The following is a 20,000-nucleotide window of genomic DNA, read 5'->3' on the forward strand; positions in this document are numbered from 1 at the left end:
TGTGTCTGCGTGTGTCTGCGTGCGTGTGTGTGTGTGTGTGTGTGCGTGAGTGTGTGTGTGTGTGTGTGGCACACTGCAGCAAAGAAACCTACAGTACAGTTGATCCTCCGTTAGCGTTAGTCAGGGATCATCACTGCACCTGCTAATTATCTTCTCCAGCTGGAGAGTTAAATGGAGATCTGTTCTCCGTCTGACCTCTGACCCTTTGCTCTTTATGTGATGCTCTTCAGGCCTGTTTGGGGCGGCGATGCTGGGTCTTAATGAGGCCCCGTGTCTGCCCTCTGCGGGCTGCACGCCTCGGACGCCCTGCTTTCATCCACAACCGTCCTCCCTTGATGTAAATTGAAAAGATCACAGCTATGGGGAAAAGACCTATACTGGAAAGGCCCCTCTGCATAGATTATGAATATCATAACTCACAGTCTCTCTTTCTTTGGTTCCCCCACACCCCCTTTCCCTCCCTGGCTCCTCCCTCCCTCCCTCCCTCCCTCTCTCTACAATGCTATAGTTCTAATTGGACCCAATGGGGGAGTCTCTGCCTTTGATCTGATCATTGCCAGTGTGACTTTACACTAAAAAATGTCACTGCCAAATAGGGTTATCACCTGTAGAGCTGAGGCCTTCTCTGATGCCAGCTCGCCTCTCGTTAGCTCGGCTCAAAGTAGAATAGTTAATTAGTCTGACAGAGCCATTACTTCTTCGGCATGTTTGACAAGGCGCACGTGCCACAGTCAAAAGCCAATTATTAATCACAAGTTTATTTGGTTCCTGCAGTCTCAGATATGTTTAGATTACAGTTTGGGGCAAGGTTGTAGCTTTGGTAATACCATTTATTAGGGATTCAACCCTAACCCTAACCCTACCATTTATTAGGGATTCAGTTGACTGTAAAAAAAAATAAAAATAATAATAATTGGAAATAATAATGGACCCCCCTCCTCCCTCCCTCATTAAAAGAGTGTTTGCTAGTCATCTCCTGGAGATGCTGATGTACAGAAAACTCCACCCCTCTCCACTGACTCCTCCCCTCTCCACTGACTCCTCCCCTCTCCACTGACTCCTCCCCCAGTTCCACTGACACTGGGCTTTCTTTCATTCCTTTGGAGCAAAAAAAAACAAGACAGTTGAATGATTTGCAGGAAAATCAGCAAAGGCACATAAACATGAAATATTAATTTCAGCAACCGCTTTACATAAACATAAAAGCATTTAGCGCAATGAGTGAATATGGAGATGACACTTGTTAATTTAACCATGATAAACTTCTCTGTTTGATGCCTGTGAGCGTTTGCTATGGCAGCGCAGGGACACGCCAGCGAGCGAGAGACCCCGGGGAGACCAGTTGGGAGATGTTCGTTTTGTCTTTGTCCCAGTTTAAGAGTGCGTCTCTCTGTGTCTGTCCTCTGAATGAATACTCTGCTTCTCCTCCCTGCTAGTCCCAGACACACAGGCCACCCCCCAGCCCAGACACACAGGCCACCCCCCAGCCCAGACACACAGGCCACCCCCCAGCCCAGACACACAGGCCACCCCCCAGCCCAGACACACAGGCCACCCCCCAGCCCAGACACACAGGCCACCCCCCAGCCCAGACACACAGGCCACCCCCCAGCCCAGACACACAGGCCACCCCCCAGCCCAGACACACAGGCCACCCCCCAGCCCAGACACACAGGCCACCCCCCAGCCCAGACACACAGGCCACCCCCCAGCCCAGACACACAGGCCACCCCCCAGCTCAGACCACAGGCCACCCCCCAGCCCAGACACACAGGCCACCCCCCAGCCCAGACACACAGGCCACCCCCCAGCCCAGACACACAGGCCACCCCCCAGCCCAGACACACAGGCCACCCCCCAGCCCAGACACACAGGCCACCCCCCAGCCCAGACACACAGGCCACCCCCCAGCCCAGACACACAGGCCAACCCCCAGCCCAGACACACAGGCCACCCCCCAGCCCAGACACACAGGCCACCCCCCAGCCCAGACACACAGGCCACCCCCCAGCCCAGACACACAGGCCACCCCCCAGCCCAGACAACACAGCTCGCCTACCCAGCCCAGACACACAGGCCACCCCCCAGCCCAGACACACAGGCCACCCCCCAGCTCAGACACACAGGCCACCCCCCAGCCCAGACACACAGGCCACCCCCCAGCCCAGACACACAGGCCACCCCCCAGCCCAGACACACAGGCCACCCCCCAGCCCAGACACACAGGCCACCCCCCAGCTCAGAGGTCCCCCGTTTGCTTGGCCTTTTGGTGCCATTACCGCATTAGAATCCATAAGTTGACACTTGTAATGAGCGCCATCCATCATTGCGTAGATGCTCATTCAGCAGCTGTGTGTGAGCGCGTTTCTCTCAGATATCTATGTATTAGTCTAGGTCCCTATTATCTATGTATAACCCTAACCCTAGTCTAGGTCCCTATTATCTATGTATAACCCTAACCCTAGTCTAGGTCCCTATTATCTATGTATAACCCTAACCCTAGTCTAGGTCCCTATTATCTATGTATAACCCTAACCCTAGTCTAGGTCCCTAGTATCTATGTATAACCCTAACCCTAGTCTAGTCTTTAGTCCTGTACTAAGCTTTAGGACAGAGAGTGGTTCATCACCTCCTCCTCCTCCTCCTCCTCACAGCCCTCTCCTCCTCTCAGCCCTCTCCCCCTCTCCTCCCTCTCCTCCCTCCCCTCCCTCTCCTCCTCACAGCCCTCTCCTCCCTCTCCTCCACCCCCTCCCTCTCCTCCACCCCCTCCCTCTCCTCCCTCTCTTCCGCGATCCTCCTCTCAATTAGCAGAGCAGCAGGTGCTCTCGGCAGCACAACAGATAAGCTCCGAGGAACGAGGGAACCTTTCACTTCTTTTCATCCTTTTTTTGGAATGACCTGTAAATGTGACACTTCACACCCAGAATGGGTTCGCTGTTCCTTCTGCCAATTTCAGAGGTGATAATTTAACTTTTACCCCTCCGTCTCCCCCCTTTTCCCTCTCTCTCCCTCCTCCTCCCCTCTTCTCTCTCTCTCTCTCTCTCTCTCTCTCTCTCTCCGTACATCGCTCTTTCTATTTTTCTCCCTGGCAGGTGTCTTCTCTGAAGAGTAAGTTGAAGAAGCAGTCCACAGCCACAGGAAGTGGGGTGTCCAGAGCCTTCCTGCGCTCTCAGGCTGCGTTGTTCGGGTCGTACCGAGACGCCCTCAGATATAAACCCGTAAGGCTTTCCTCATGATCCCAGACCATCCTGAACTCAACCCAGTCCCACCACACTTACACACATTAACAACATAGAAAACAAAACATGTTATATTACATAGAATTTCAGACAACGAAGGGAATATTGATTCATTTTAATTTTAGATTTTCAATAGTCTTATTGAACATGTTTATCTTTTGGTCAGTCCAGTTTTACAGACGCTTGATCAGATCGAGATTTGACTGAAAGTAAAAGGTGCATGTTTGGTCGATGAGTAAAGGGGGGCTTGTCTGAACCAATGAAAAGCTGCAAGGAGACATGACACTCCCTTTGAAGATCCCCTTAGACACCTCTTGGTCTATCCCTCTCTAAACCCCCAACATTTCTCTTTCCAACTCTGGTCCAGAGCTGAACAAACTACAGAATGTCCTGTTTGTCAAACAGCAGGGCTGTGTTCAGCAGCTTTAAGGATAATTGGACTATGTAGGCTTGCGGAGTGCAGATACATAATTGATGCTGTGCCTGTGTTTCCTCTATACTGTCTATGTGAAACATACTGCCTTCCTTCAGACAGAAACACAGAAAAGGGAGCGAGTGTGTGTGTGTGTGTGTGTGTGTGTGTGTGTGTGTGTGTGTTTCTCAGAGTACACCATCTCTCCATATGATTCCTAGAAAAACTGCTGGATCAGCGCTTAATAACTCACTACAACTACTCACATAATAACTCACTACAACTAGTCCGGGATATTATTTGATCACATGTATCTGTCGAGTGACGATGCGGTTGAATGTGCCGTTGTGTGAAGGAGCAGAGAGACGAGTCAGGAGAAATAGAAAGGGATGTTTCAGTGATACAATTGTAGGTTTAGATGAGAATCTAAAGACAGACCCTGGTGTGAGTAGTGTGTGTATGGAGCCCTGGTGTGAGTAGTGTGTGTACGGAGCCCTGGTGTGAGTAGTGTGTGTAGGGAGCCCTGGTGTGAGTAGTGTGTGTAGGGAGCCCTGGTGTGAGTAGTGTGTGTATGGAGCCCTGGTGTGAGTAGTGTGTGTAGGGAGCCCTGGTGTGAGTAGTGTGTGTAGGGAGCCCTGGTGTGAGGAGTGTGTGTAGGGAGCCCTGGTGTGAGTAGTGTGTGTAGGGAGCCCTGGTGTGAGGAGTGTGTAGGAGCCCTGGTGGGAGTAGTGTGTGTACGGAGCCCTGGTGTGAGGAGTGTGTGTAGGGAGCCCTGGTGTGAGTAGTGTGTGTATGGAGCCCTGGTGTGAGTAGTGTGTGTACGGAGCCCCGATGCTTCTGCCAGGGGGGCAGGAGGTTCAGTACTTGGCGGAACCTTGCTGAGCTGTAAATGACACAATGCAGGGAAACGATAATCACTTCAGAAAACAAACGGATGATGATAGCAACATTAGGCATACACAGTAGGTCATCAATTTCCTCTCCTGCCCCCCCCCCCCCCCCCCCACGTCATTCATCACCTCAGAAACACATCCGTCTATGGAGGAGAGGGCGAGAAATAGGGTGCTGCTCCGTTCTCTAGGAGCGATGTCTGCTGGTCATGCTGGTTCTCTAGGAGCCATGTCTGCTGGTCATGCTGGTTCTCTAGGAGCGATGTCTGCTGGTCACGCTGGTTCTCTAGGAGCCATGTCTGGTGGTCATGCTGGTTCTCTGGGAGGAGCGATGTCTGGTGGTCATGCTGGTTCTCTAGGAGCGATGTCTGCTGGTCATGCTGGTTCTCTAGGAGCGTGTCTGGTGGTCATGCTGGTTCTCTAGGAGCGATGTCTGCTGGTCATGCTGGTTCTATAGGAGCCATGTCTGGTGGTCATGCTGGTTCTCTAGGAGCGATGTCTGGTGGTCATGCTGGTTCTCTAGGAGGAGCCATGTCTGCTGGTCATGCTGGTTCTGTAGGAGCCATGTCTGGTGGTCATGCTGGTTCTCTAGGAGCCATGTCTGGTGGTCATGCTGGTTCTGTAGGAGCGATGTCTGGTGGTCATGCTGGTTCTCTAGGAGCCATGTCTGGTGGTCATGCTGGTTCTCTAGGAGGAGCCATGTCTGCTGGTCATGCTGGTTCTGTAGGAGCCATGTCTGGTGGTCATGCTGGTTCTGTAGGAGCCATGTCTGGTGGTCATGCTGGTTCTCTAGGAGGAGCCATGTCTGCTGGTCATGCTGGTTCTCTAGGAGGAGCCATGTCTGCTGGTCATGCTGGTTCTGTAGGAGCCATGTCTGGTGGTCATGCTGGTTCTCTAGGAGCCATGTCTGCTGGTCATGCTGGTTCTCTAGGAGCGATGTCTGGTGGTCATGCTGGTTCTGTAGGAGCGATGTCTGGTGGTCATGCTGGTTCTGTAGGAGCGATGTCTGGTGGTCATGCTGGTTCTCTAGGAGCCATGTCTGGTGGTCATGCTGGTTCTCTAGGAGCCATGTCTGGTGGTCATGCTGGTTCTCTAGGAGCGATGTCTGGTGGTCATGCTGGTTCTCTAGGAGCGATGTCTGCTGGTCATGCTGGTTCTCTAGGAGCGTGTCTGGTGGTCATGCTGGTTCTCTAGGAGCGATGTCTGGTGGTCATGCTGGTTCTCTAGGAGCGATGTCTGCTGGTCATGCTGGTTCTCTAGGAGCGATGTCTGGTGGTCATGCTGGTTCTCTAGGAGCGATGTCTGCTGGTCATGCTGGTTCTCTAGGAGCGTGTCTGGTGGTCATGCTGGTTCTGTAGGAGCCATGTCTGCTGGTCATGCTGGTTCTCTAGGAGCCATGTCTGCTGGTCATGCTGGTTCTCTAGGAGCCATGTCTGCTGGTCATGCTGGTTCTGTAGGAGCGATGTCTGGTGGTCATGCTGGTTCTCTAGGAGCGATGTCTGCTGGTCATGCTGGTTCTCTAGGAGCCATGTCTGCTGGTCATGCTGGTTCTGTAGGAGCGATGTCTGGTGGTCATGCTGGTTCTGTAGGAGCGATGTCTGGTGGTCATGCTGGTTCTCTAGGAGCGATGTCTGGTGGTCATGCTGGTTCTCTAGGAGCCATGTCTGCTGGTCATGCTGGTTCTCTAGGAGCGATGTATGGTGGTCATGCTGGTTCTCTAGGAGCGATGTCTGGTGGTCATTCTGGTTCTCTAGGAGCCATGTCTGCTGGTCATGCTGGTTCTCTAGGAGCGATGTCTGGTGGTCATGCTGGTTCTCTAGGAGCGTGTCTGGTGGTCATGCTGGTTCTCTAGGAGCCATGTCTGCTGGTCATGCTGGTTCTCTAGGAGCCATGTCTGGTGGTCAAGCTGGTTCTGTAGGAGCGATGTCTGGTGGTCATGCTGGTTCTCTAGGAGCGATGTCTGCTGGTCATGCTGGTTCTCTAGGAGCGATGTCTGGTGGTCAAGCTGGTTCTGTAGGAGCCATGTCTGGTGGTCATGCTGGTTCTCTAGGAGCGATGTCTGGTGGTCATGCTGGTTCTCTGGGAGGAGCGATGTCTGGTGGTCATGCTGGTTCTCTAGGAGCGTGTCTGGTGGTCATGCTGGTTCTCTAGGAGCCATGTCTGCTGGTCATGCTGGTTCTGTAGGAGCGATGTCTGGTGGTCATGCTGGTTCTCTAGGAGCCATGTCTGCTGGTCATGCTGGTTCTCTAGGAGCCATGTCTGCTGGTCATGCTGGTTCTCTAGGAGCCATGTCTGCTGGTCATGCTGGTTCTGTAGGAGCGATGTCTGCTGGTCATGCTGGTTCTCTAGGAGCGATGTCTGGTGGTCATGCTGGTTCTGTAGGAGCGATGTCTGGTGGTCATGCTGGTTCTCTAGGAGCGATGTCTGGTGGTCATGCTGGTTCTCTAGGAGCGATGTCTGGTGGTCATGCTGGTTCTCTAGGAGCCATGTCTGCTGGTCATGCTGGTTCTCTAGGAGCGATGTCTGGTGGTCATGCTGGTTCTCTAGGAGCCATGTCTGGTGGTCATGCTGGTTCTCTAGGAGCCATGTCTGGTGGTCATGCTGGTTCTCTAGGAGCCATGTCTGGTGGTCATGCTGGTTCTCTAGGAGCCATGTCTGGTGGTCAAGCTGGTTCTCTAGGAGCGATGTCTGCTGGTCATGCTGGTTCTCTAGGAGCGATGTCTGGTGGTCATGCTGGTTCTCTAGGAGCGATGTCTGGTGGTCATGCTGGTTCTGTAGGAGCGATGTCTGCTGGTCATGCTGGTTCTCTAGGAGCGATGTCTGGTGGTCATGCTGGTTCTCTAGGAGCGATGTCTGGTGGTCATGCTGGTTCTCTAGGAGCGATGTCTGGTGGTCATGCTGGTTCTCTGGGAGGAGCCATGTCTGGTGGTCATGCTGGTTCTCTAGGAGCGATGTCTGCTGGTCATGCTGGTTCTCTAGGAGCGATGTCTGGTGGTCATGCTGGTTCTCTAGGAGGAGCGATGTCTGGTGGTCATGCTGGTTCTCTAGGAGCGATGTCTGGTGGTCATGCTGGTTCTCTAGGAGCCATGTCTGGTGGTCATGCTGGTTCTCTAGGAGCCATGTCTGGTGGTCATGCTGGTTCTCTAGGAGCGATGTCTGGTGGTCATGTTGGTTCTCTAGGAGCGATGTCTGCTGGTCATGCTGGTTCTCTAGGAGCGATGTCTGGTGGTCATGCTGGTTCTGTAGGAGCCATGTCTGGTGGTCATGCTGGTTCCCTAGGAGCGATGTCTGGTGGTCATTCTGGTTCTCTAGGAGCCATGTCTGGTGGTCATGCTGGTTCTCTAGGAGCCATGTCTGCTGGTCATGCTGGTTCTCTAGGAGCGATGTCTGGTGGTCATGCTGGTTCTCTAGGAGCCATGTCTGGTGGTCATGCTGGTTCTCTAGGAGCCATGTCTGGTGGTCATGCTGGTTCTCTAGGAGCCATGTCTGGTGGTCATGCTGGTTCTCTAGGAGCCATGTCTGCTGGTCATGCTGGTTCTCTAGGAGCGATGTCTGGTGGTCATGCTGGTTCTGTAGGAGCCATGTCTGCTGGTCATGCTGGTTCTGTAGGAGCCATGTCTGGTGGTCATGCTGGTTCTCTAGGAGCGATGTCAGGTGGTCATGCTGGTTCTCTAGGAGCCATGTCTGCTGGTCATGCTGGTTCTCTAGGAGCCATGTCTGCTGGTCATGCTGGTTCTCTAGGAGCGATGTCTGGTGGTCATGCTGGTTCTGTAGGAGCGATGTCTGGTGGTCATGCTGGTTCTCTAGGAGCGATGTCTGGTGGTCATGCTGGTTCTCTAGGAGCCATGTCTGCTGGTCATGCTGGTTCTGTAGGAGCCATGTCTGCTGGTCATGCTGGTTCTCTAGGAGCGATGTCTGGTGGTCATGCTGGTTCTCTAGGAGCGATGTCTGCTGGTCATGCTGGTTCTCTGGGAGGAGCGATGTCTGGTGGTCATGCTGGTTCTCTAGGAGCCATGTCTGCTGGTCATGCTGGTTCTCTAGGAGCGATGTCTGCTGGTCAAGCTGGTTCTCTAGGAGCCATGTCTGGTGGTCATGCTGGTTCTCTAGGAGCGATGTCTGGTGGTCATGCTGGTTCTCTAGGAGCGATGTCTGCTGGTCATGCTGGTTCTCTAGGAGGAGCCATGTCTGGTGGTCATGCTGGTTCTCTAGGAGCGTGTCTGCTGGTCAAGCTGGTTCTCTAGGAGCGATGTCTGCTGGTCATGCTGGTTCTCTAGGAGCGTGTCTGCTGGTCAAGCTGGTTCTCTAGGAGCCATGTCTGGTGGTCATGCTGGTTCTCTAGGAGCGATGTCTGGTGGTCATGCTGGTTCTCTAGGAGCGTGTCTGGTGGTCATGCTGGTTCCCTAGGAGCGATGTCTGGTGGTCATGCTGGTTCTCTAGGAGCGATGTCTGGTGGTCATGCTGGTTCTCTAGGAGCGATGTCTGCTGGTCATGCTGGTTCTCTAGGAGCGATGTCTGGTGGTCATGCTGGTTCTCTAGGAGCCATGTCTGGTGGTCATGCTGGTTCTGTAGGAGCAATATCTGCTGGTCATGCTGGTTCTCTAGGAGCGATGTCTGCTGGTCATGCTGGTTCTCTAGGAGCGATGTCTGGTGGTCATGCTGGTTCTCTAGGAGCCATGTCTGGTGGTCATGCTGGTTCTGTAGGAGCAATATCTGCTGGTCATGCTGGTTCTCTAGGAGCGATGTCTGCTGGTCATGCTGGTTCTGTAGGAGCGATGTCTGCTGGTCATGCTGGTTCTTTGGGAGGAGCGATGTCTGGTGGTCATGCTGGTTCTCTAGGAGCCATGTCTGCTGGTCATGCTGGTTCTCTAGGAGCGATGTCTGCTGGTCATGCTGGTTCTCTAGGAGGAGCCATGTCTGGTGGTCATGCTGGTTCTCTAGGAGCGATGTCTGGTGGTCATGCTGGTTCTCTAGGAGCCATGTCTGGTGGTCATGCTGGTTCTGTAGGAGCGATGTCTGGTGGTCATGCTGGTTCTCTAGGAGGAGCGATGTCTGGTGGTCATGCTGGTTCTCTAGGAGCGATGTCTGCTGGTCATGCTGGTTCTCTGGGAGGAGCGATGTCTGGTGGTCATGCTGGTTCTGTAGGAGCCATGTCTGCTGGTCATGCTGGTTCTCTAGGAGCGATGTCTGGTGGTCAAGCTGGTTCTCTAGGAGCCATGTCTGCTGGTCATGCTGGTTCTGTAGGAGCGATGTCTGCTGGTCATGCTGGTTCTGTAGGAGCGATGTCTGGTGGTCATGCTGGTTCTCTAGGAGCGATGTCTGGTGGTCATGCTGGTTCTCTAGGAGCGATGTCTGCTGGTCATGCTGGTTCTCTAGGAGCGTGTCTGGTGGTCATGCTGGTTCTCTAGGAGCGATGTCTGGTGGTCATGCTGGTTCTCTAGGAGCGATGTCTGCTGGTCATGCTGGTTCTCTAGGAGCGATGTCTGGTGGTCATGCTGGTTCTCTAGGAGCGATGTCTGCTGGTCATGCTGGTTCTCTAGGAGCGTGTCTGGTGGTCATGCTGGTTCTGTAGGAGCCATGTCTGCTGGTCATGCTGGTTCTCTAGGAGCCATGTCTGCTGGTCATGCTGGTTCTCTAGGAGCCATGTCTGCTGGTCATGCTGGTTCTGTAGGAGCGATGTCTGGTGGTCATGCTGGTTCTCTAGGAGCGATGTCTGCTGGTCATGCTGGTTCTCTAGGAGCGATGTCTGGTGGTCATGCTGGTTCTCTAGGAGGGATGTCTGGTGGTCATGCTGGTTCTCTAGGAGCGATGTCTGCTGGTCATGCTGGTTCTCTAGGAGCGATGTCTGGTGGTCATGCTGGTTCTCTAGGAGCCATGTCTGCTGGTCATGCTGGTTCTCTAGGAGCGATGTCTGGTGGTCATGCTGGTTCTCTAGGAGCGTGTCTGGTGGTCATGCTGGTTCTCTAGGAGCGATGTCTGCTGGTCATGCTGGTTCTCTAGGAGCGATGTATGGTGGTCATGCTGGTTCTCTAGGAGCGTGTCTGGTGGTCATGCTGGTTCTGTAGGAGCCATGTCTGGTGGTCATGTTGGTTCTCTAGGAGCGATGTCTGGTGGTCATGCTGGTTCTCTAGGAGCCATGTCTGCTGGTCATGCTGGTTCTCTAGGAGCGATGTCTGGTGGTCATGCTGGTTCTCTAGGAGCGATGTCTGGTGGTCATGCTGGTTCTCTGGGAGGAGCGATGTCAGGTGGTCATGCTGGTTCTCTAGGAGCCATGTCTGGTGGTCATGCTGGTTCTCTAGGAGCGTGTCTGGTGGTCATGCTGGTTCTCTAGGAGCCATGTCTGCTGGTCATGCTGGTTCTGTAGGAGCGATGTCTGGTGGTCATGCTGGTTCTCTAGGAGCCATGTCTGCTGGTCATGCTGGTTCTCTAGGAGCCATGTCTGCTGGTCATGCTGGTTCTCTAGGAGCCATGTCTGCTGGTCATGCTGGTTCTGTAGGAGCGATGTCTGCTGGTCATGCTGGTTCTCTAGGAGCGATGTCTGGTGGTCATGCTGGTTCTGTAGGAGCGATGTCTGGTGGTCATGCTGGTTCTCTAGGAGCCATGTCTGCTGGTCATGCTGGTTCTCTAGGAGCGATGTCTGGTGGTCATGCTGGTTCTCTGGGAGGAGCGATGTCTGGTGGTCATGCTGGTTCTCTAGGAGCCATGTCTGGTGGTCATGCTGGTTCTCTAGGAGCCATGTCTGGTGGTCATGCTGGTTCTCTAGGAGCCATGTCTGCTGGTCATGCTGGTTCTCTAGGAGCCATGTCTGGTGGTCAAGCTGGTTCTCTAGGAGCGATGTCTGCTGGTCATGCTGGTTCTCTAGGAGCGATGTCTGGTGGTCATGCTGGTTCTCTAGGAGCGATGTCTGGTGGTCATGCTGGTTCTCTAGGAGCGATGTCTGCTGGTCATGCTGGTTCTCTGGGAGGAGCGATGTCTGCTGGTCATGCTGGTTCTCTAGGAGCCATGTCTGCTGGTCATGCTGGTTCTCTAGGAGCCATGTCTGGTGGTCATGCTGGTTCTCTAGGAGCCATGTCTGGTGGTCATGCTGGTTCTCTAGGAGCGATGTCTGGTGGTCATGCTGGTTCTCTAGGAGCCATGTCTGGTGGTCATGCTGGTTCTCTAGGAGCCATGTCTGGTGGTCATGCTGGTTCTCTAGGAGCCATGTCTGCTGGTCATGCTGGTTCTCTAGGAGCCATGTCTGGTGGTCATGCTGGTTCTCTAGGAGCCATGTCTGGTGGTCATGCTGGTTCTCTAGGAGCGATGTCTGGTGGTCTTGCTGGTTCTCTAGGAGCGATGTCTGGTGGTCATGCTGGTTCTCTAGGAGGAGCCATGTCTGGTGGTCATGCTGGTTCTCTAGGAGCGATGTCTGGTGGTCATGCTGGTTCTCTAGGAGGGATGTCTGGTGGTCATGCTGGTTCTCTAGGAGCGATGTCTGCTGGTCATGCTGGTTCTCTAGGAGCGATGTCTGGTGGTCATGCTGGTTCTCTAGGAGCGATGTCTGGTGGTCATGCTGGTTCTCTAGGAGCGATGTCTGGTGGTCATGCTGGTTCTCTAGGAGCCATGTCTGGTGGTCATGCTGGTTCTCTAGGAGCGATGTCTGGTGGTCAAGCTGGTTCTGTAGGAGCGATGTCTGGTGGTCATGCTGGTTCTCTAGGAGCGATGTCTGCTGGTCATGCTGGTTCTCTAGGAGCCATGTCTGGTGGTCATGCTGGTTCTCTAGGAGCGATGTCTGGTGGTCAAGCTGGTTCTGTAGGAGCGATGTCTGCTGGTCATGCTGGTTCTCTAGGAGCGATGTCTGGTGGTCATGCTGGTTCTCTAGGAGCCATGTCTGGTGGTCATGCTGGTTCTCTAGGAGGAGCGATGTCTGGTGGTCATGCTGGTTCTCTAGGAGCGATGTCTGCTGGTCATGCTGGTTCTCTAGGAGGAGCGATGTCTGGTGGTCATGCTGGTTCTCTAGGAGGAGCCATGTCTGGTGGTCATGCTGGTTCTCTGGGAGCGATGTCTGGTGGTCATGCTGGTTCTGTAGGAGCCATGTCTGGTGGTCATGCTGGTTCTCTAGGAGCCATGTCTGGTGGTCATGCTGGTTCTGTAGGAGCGATGTCTGGTGGTCATGCTGGTTCTCTAGGAGCGATGTCTGGTGGTCATGCTGGTTCTGTAGGAGCGATGTCTGGTGGTCATGCTGGTTCTCTAGGAGCGATGTCTGGTGGTCATGCTGGTTCTCTAGGAGCCATGTCTGGTGGTCATGCTGGTTCTCTAGGAGCGATGTCTGGTGGTCATGCTGTTTCTCTAGGAGCGATGTCTGGTGGTCATGCTGGTTCTCTAGGAGCCATGTCTGCTGGTCATGCTGGTTCTCTAGGAGCGATGTCTGGTGGTCATGCTGGTTCTCTAGGAGCCATGTCTGCTGGTCATGCTGGTTCTCTAGGAGCGATGTCTGGTGGTCATGCTGGTTCTCTAGGAGCCATGTCTGCTGGTCATGCTGGTTCTCTAGGAGGAGCCATGTCTGGTGGTCATGCTGGTTCTCTAGGAGCGATGTCTGGTGGTCATGCTGGTTCTCTAGGAGCCATGTCTGCTGGTCATGCTGGTTCTCTAGGAGCCATGTCTGCTGGTCATGCTGGTTCTCTAGGAGGAGCCATGTCTGGTGGTCATGCTGGTTCTCTAGGAGCCATGTCTGCTGGTCATGCTGGTTCTCTAGGAGGAGCCATGTCTGGTGGTCATGCTGGTTCTCTGGGAGGAGCGATGTCTGGTGGTCATGCTGGTTCTGTAGGAGCGATGTCTGGTGGTCATGCTGGTTCTCTAGGAGCGATGTCTGGTGGTCATGCTGGTTCTCTAGGAGCGATGTCTGCTGGTCATGCTGGTTCTCTAGGAGCGATGTCTGGTGGTCATGCTGGTTCTCTAGGAGCCATGTCTGGTGGTCATGCTGGTTCTCTAGGAGCGATGTCTGCTGGTCATGCTGGTTCTCTAGGAGCGATGTCTGCTGGTCATGCTGGTTCTCTAGGAGCGATGTCTGGTGGTCATGCTGGTTCTCTAGGAGCGTGTCTGGTGGTCATGCTGGTTCTCTAGGAGGAGCGATGTCTGGTGGTCATGCTGGTTCTCTAGGAGCGATGTCTGGTGGTCATGCTGGTTCTCTAGGAGCGATGTCTGGTGGTCATGCTGGTTCTCTAGGAGCGATGTCTGCTCGTCATGCTGGTTCTCTAGGAGCGATGTCTGCTGGTCAAGCTGGTTCTCTAGGAGCCATGTCTGGTGGTCATGCTGGTTCTCTAGGAGCGATGTCTGGTGGTCATGCTGGTTCTCTAGGAGCGATGTCTGCTGGTCATGCTGGTTCTCTAGGAGGAGCCATGTCTGGTGGTCATGCTGGTTCTCTAGGAGCGATGTCTGCTGGTCATGCTGGTTCTCTAGGAGGAGCCATGTCTGGTGGTCATGCTGGTTCTCTGGGAGGAGCCATGTCTGGTGGTCATGCTGGTTCTCTGGGAGGAGCCATGTCTGGTGGTCATGCTGGTTCTGTAGGAGCCATGTCTGGTGGTCATGCTGGTTCTCTAGGAGCGATGTCTGGTGGTCATGCTGGTTCTCTAGGAGCGATGTCTGCTGGTCATGCTGGTTCTCTAGGAGCGATGTCTGCTGGTCATGCTGGTTCTCTGGGAGGAGCGATGTCTGCTGGTCATGCTGGTTCTCTAGGAGCGATGTCTGGTGGTCATGCTGGTTCTCTAGGAGCGATGTCTGGTGGTCATGCTGGTTCTCTAGGAGGAGCGATGTCTGCTGGTCATGCTGGTTCTCTAGGAGCCATGTCTGCTGGTCATGCTGGTTCTCTAGGAGCGATGTCTGCTGGTCAAGCTGGTTCTCTAGGAGCCATGTCTGGTGGTCATGCTGGTTCTCTAGGAGCCATGTCTGGTGGTCATGCTGGTTCTCTAGGAGCGATGTCTGCTGGTCATGCTGGTTCTCTAGGAGGAGCCATGTCTGGTGGTCATGCTGGTTCTCTAGGAGCGTGTCTGGTGGTCATGCTGGTTCTCTAGGAGCGATGTCTGCTGGTCATGCTGGTTCCCTGGGAGGAGCTTTGCTCTGTGAAGAACCAGCGGCGTTGTTGAATAGGAGCTCCGCTAATCAAACCAGAGTAGCAGTGATGTGACTGGGATGGTAGCATCACCCCTGAAAGGGCCCTGGATGCTTGTACCCCTGAAAGGGCCCTGGATGCTTGTACCCCTGAAAGGGCCCTGGATGCTTTTACCCCTGAAAGGGCCCTGGATGCTTGTACCCCTGAAAGGGCCCTGGATGCTTGTACCCCTGAAAGGGCCCTGGATGCTTGTACCCCTGAAAGGGCCCTGGATGCTTGTACCCCTGAAAGGGCCCTGGATGCTTGTACCCCTGAAAGGGCCCTGGATGCTTGTACCCCTGAAAGGGCCCTGGATGCTTGTACCCCTGAAAGGGCCCTGGATGCTTGTACCCCTGAAAGGGCCCTGGATGCTTGTACCCCTGAAAGGGCCCTGGATGCTTGTACCCCTGAAAGGGCCCTGGATGCTTGTACCCCTGAAAGGGCCCTGGATGCTTGTACCCCTGAAAGGGCCCTGGATGCTTGTACCCCTGAAAGGGCCCTGGATGCTTGTACCCCTGAAAGGGCCCTGGATGCTTGTACCCCTGAAAGGGCCCTGGATGCTTGTACCCCTGAAAGGGCCCTGGATGCTTGTATCTGCCCTTCGCCTGAAACACGCAAGCGCTGTTCCACACATGTGGAAATTAATTCGGAGAGAGAGAGCGAGCTCTTGAATGACTGCAGGCTCACGGTGGCTGCCCCCCCAGGCCTGTGGGCCAGAGGCTAACTGAAATTATGTAAGAGATGGTAATGCTGTGTGCGAGCGTAAAGAACCCGGCGACGTCGGCATAAGGTTTACCGGGACGGCCTCTCCTGGGTGGATGAGAGATCTGCCCAGAGAACCATCTCAGGGCGGTTTGAACACATTCCTCCTTCATCCCACTGCTTTCTTGCTCTCACTGTTGTTAGACATCAAAATGAATCATTTTTCGTATCCTGTCCTGTATGGTCAGGGCCATCTCTCCTCCTCTCATCAGGAATAATCACACGTTAAAGTCATTTGAGCAGATTCTAAACGTGTTCCTGTGCTCTTCCTGTTGTTCCTGTGCTCTTCCTGTTGTTCCTGTGCTCTTCCTGTTGTTCCTGTGCTCTTCCTGTTGTTCCTGTGCTCTTCCTGTTGTTCCTGTGCTCTTCCTGTTGTTCATGTGCTCTTACTGTTGTTCCTGTGCTCTTCCTGTTGTTCAGGGGGAACCGATCACGTTCTGTGAGGAGAGCTTCGTGGCCCATCGCTCTAGCGCCACGAGGAGCTTTCTAGAGATGGCAATCAATCTGCAGCTCTTCAAACAGGTATACGTCTGTGTGTGTGTGTGTGTGTGTGTGTGTGTGTGTGTGTGTGTGTGCGTGCATGCATGCGTGCGCGTGTGTGTGCGTGCGTGTGTGTGTTTGTTTGTGCGTGTGCATGCGTGTTTTGTACGTGTGTAACCTTGAAACCTAGGAGCTTGACAAAGAAATGTAAAGCCTCTTTCCAGCCCACTCTGTGTATAAAGCGGCTCTCTGGACCTGGTGCTGTTTGAGTGCTCTGATAAGTGTGTGATTTATTCCGCTGGGTCAGAAGATGGCCGCTCAATCAGGCCTTTGTTTCGGACGCTCTGCCCATCCATAACTTTCCCAGGCAGTGGAGATAGCGGGCGGCGGTTGAAAAGGCTCCTCCCTCTGCTCTCCTCTCCTGCCTGTGCGGTAGCATTGGGAAACGCCTGCTTATCGGCCCTCTGGAGGGGGACGCAACGCCTTTATCTCCTTTCCTCCTCACAGATAAAGTGAGAGAGGCCAGCGGTCCGCCCCAGCTCTGCTCTGGCCATGACCTACATCCACACACACACACACACACACACACACACACACACACACACACACACACATATCCACACACACACACATATACACGCACACACACATATACACGCACGCACACACACACACGCACACACACACACACATATACTGTACGCACACACAGAAACATTCCTCCCTTTTTCTGAAACTCTGGAAAAAAAACTTTCCTCCGAAATTCTTTCTCTCTATCTCTCCTCTCTCTCTCTCTCGCTCTCTCTCTCTCTCTCTCTCTCTATCTCTCCTCTCTCTCTCTCTCTCTCTCTCTCTCTCTCTCTCTCTCTCTCTCTCTCTCATCTACAGTATCTCTCTCTCAGATAAACACACACTCACATCCTCCAGCCCTGGTGTGTCCCAGCCCGTCCAGCCGTCCATTCACAGACAGAACAAGTGAGGGAAATCTGCCAAGAGAATGCAGGGGAAAGGCTGTCAACAATAACCTGCTTTCTATCAACCACCCCGCACCCCTGCACACACACACACACACACACACACACACGCACACACACACGCACACACGCACGCACACACACACACACACACACACACACACACACACACACACACACACACACACACACCCTCTGCCCTTATAGCCCCCCACCCCCCTTCAGTAGAGACAGATGCAGTCAAGCCTCCCCCACTTATTGACAAGAGCAGAGCCTACATGGTTCTCATTAGACCAGGAGAAAGCCTAACCCTTTACCCAGCCAAACAGAGGAACTCTGTTCACATACATGATACCTTCGACAAATCAATAATCATATCTTAGTCAGAATGTACGACTGCCTTTCCAGTGCAGCGAATCCGAGCGGGCATGCGGTTGTTTCTCCACAGAAAAGAGCCGCTCAATATGAGCCAGCGCTCCAGATGACGTTAGGACTTAATATGAGCCAGCGCTCCAGATAACGTTAGGACTCAATATGAGCCAACGCTCCAGATAACGTTAGGACTCAATATGAGCCAGCGCTCCAGATAACGTTAGGACTCAATATGAGCCAGCGCTCCAGATAACGTTAGGACTCAATATGAGCCAGCGCTCCAGATAACGTTAGGACTCAATATGAGCCAGCGCTCCAGATAACGTTAGGACTCAATATGAGCCAGCGCTCCAGATAACGCTAGGACTCAATATGAGCCAGCGCTCCAGATAACGCTAGGACTTAATATGAGCCAGCGCTCCAGATAACGTTAGGACTTAATATGAGCCAGCGCTCCAGATGACGTTAGGACTCAATATGAGCCAGCGCTCCAGATAACGTTAGGACCCCATATGAGCCAGCGCTCCAGATAACGTTAGGACTCAATATGAGCCAGCGCTCCAGATAACGTTAGGACTCAATATGAGCCAGCGCTCCAGATAACGTTAGGACTCAATATGAGCCAGCGCTCCAGATGACGTTAGGACTCAATATGAGCCCGCGCTCCAGATAACGTTAGGACTCAATATGAGCCAGCGCTCCAGATAACGCTAGGACTTAATATGAGCCAGCGCTCCAGATAACGTTAGGACTCAATATGAGCCAGCGCTCCAGATAACGTTAGGACTCAATATGAGCCAGCGCTCTAGATGACGTTAGGACATCTTTCTCCCATCCTGCTCTCAGCGGGCAGCCTCAGATATGCATCTCTGTGTTGAAGATGTCGATGCTGCCCTTCGGGTCAAGAGGTAGTCGACCCAGATGTTCTGGAACTCCCGAGTTCTAATCTAGAACATCATCCGGGCAGGGAGGGTTCTGTCCCTGGATCCCAGATGGACCATCCCGGAACCCCTAAGAGTGGACATGCTGCACAACAGGTGTGCCGGATGAAGTGGAGCATGACTTACCTCAAAGGCCTGGACTCCACAGTCAGAAGACAATGTGGAACAACTCTTCTTGCTCTTAATCTTAATATTAATCTAGTTGAAGTCAGTTACAATTTTCCTCTTGGTTTTGGATTTACAAGTTGCATACAGAGCAGTAAATGTTAATTATATCGTATTTCTTTCATGGGGAGCAGTCTTTTGACTCAATTTCTTTTGAACTACTCAATGCAACTGGTTACGTTGAGCTCTTTTCTATTATTTTATTATACTATAATACTTTTATTACTCATTTTTTTCGAAAAGATGTTTTGTTTTTAATTGAAGTATCCTTCTTGGAACAAAACGACAAAGGACTGCATAACGCCAAGCTGTGGCGAACTCTGCATGTATGTCCTGGAGAGCCCTTTGTTTGTTCCGGTCCAGTATCTAATTATGGGCCACAGTGAGGAGAGGTAATCCTATAAGGGAGTTAGAGGGGAGGGATAAAGTGGGGCTTTGGCTAGGTGATGATTTGGGTTGATTATGTGCACTAATTGGGCCAGAAGAGCAGTGGCTGAAAGCTGCCGTCTCATCTCTCATTAAAAGGGTCTAATGACGAAGTTCCCCCTCGATCAGGTCGGCAGGAGAGCGGGGCAGCAGACAGCTAGCTAGTTAGCTCCCACTCCACTGAGAGCCCCGCCCAGACACCGCCCAGCTAACACACCTAACCCTAACCCTAACTAACCCTAACCCTAGTTAGCTCCCACTCCACTGAGAGCCCCACCCAGACACCGCCCAGCTAACACACCTAACCCTAACCCTAACCCTTACTAACCCTAACCCTAACACACACACATACTGCATACCAAGCTTTAAGCAGCCCACCCGATGTGGCTCAGAGGTCCAACGACCTATAACAATAAATAGATACTTTGTTGATCGATCGATGAAGATTGAGAAGACGCATTGCCTTTCTGTAAGGAAATATCTGTTGTAGTGGTTCTGGTTCTGGCCCTGTGGGACCTGCCATGTCCCTGCTGCTCCTGAACGGGGTTAGGGTTAGGATTAGGGTTCCTAGGTAACCCTTTAGGTAACCCTAACCCTAACCCTAACCCACTGTGGGACCTGCCATGTCCCTGCTGCTCCTGAACGCTACCAGGCCGCTGCTTTACTATCAGGGCCAGAACTCTTATCATGGGCCATGATCATATGAATCCTTTGATGTTTTATGATTTTATTTCATTTCTTTGCGTGTTTTCTTTTAAATTTCCATTTCTTTGGTCATTGGTTGTAAAAATCTGTAGGTGTTTTCATGGAGTAACATCTGAGGAATGCTGTTATTTTCCGTGTTTATCACAGAAGCTGAGGTGTGTGTGTGCGTGCGTGCGTGCGTGCGTGCGTGCGTGCGTGCGTGCGACATGGGTAATGGCTGGGTTATTACGACCATATTTATGAGATGTGTTTTATAACCTCCATGTGACAAAGGGAGGAAATTAACCCTTACTGATGCTCCAGACTGCGTGCAGTATGCACGTCTGCAAACCTAATCCCCCACCTGCTCCCAATTACCAAATCCCTGCAATTCATTTAATCTGGGGAGGTAGTCTGGACCAGGTAGGATTAAAAACTCTTGGTTGTGTGTTTTATTTTATTTTATTTATTTTTATTTTTTTACCTTGCACCCCCCAATACCCCCCCCCCCCCCCCCCCCTCTTTAATAAGCGGT

The 20,000-nt window shown here is 52.8% G+C and overlaps 1 protein-coding gene across 1 annotated transcript in view; it reads left to right on the forward strand.

Annotated features, from left to right (window-relative positions):
• The window catches only part of dennd1b (DENN/MADD domain containing 1B), a gene marked incomplete at its 3' end in the record, with an annotated part of 71,473 nt that overhangs the window by 38,214 nt on the left and 13,259 nt on the right, over positions 1-20,000 (forward strand). The window contains exons 8-9 of the mRNA XM_084443816.1: positions 3,093-3,218; positions 15,844-15,945. Of these exons, the coding sequence (XP_084299942.1) occupies positions 3,093-3,218; positions 15,844-15,945 (228 nt within the window). The remainder of the gene's footprint in view (positions 1-3,092; positions 3,219-15,843; positions 15,946-20,000) is intronic.

The sequence above is a fragment of the Borostomias antarcticus genome (assembly GCF_949987555.1).
Source record: "Borostomias antarcticus genome assembly, chromosome: 10".
NCBI classification, from domain to species: domain Eukaryota; kingdom Metazoa; phylum Chordata; class Actinopteri; order Stomiiformes; family Stomiidae; genus Borostomias; species Borostomias antarcticus.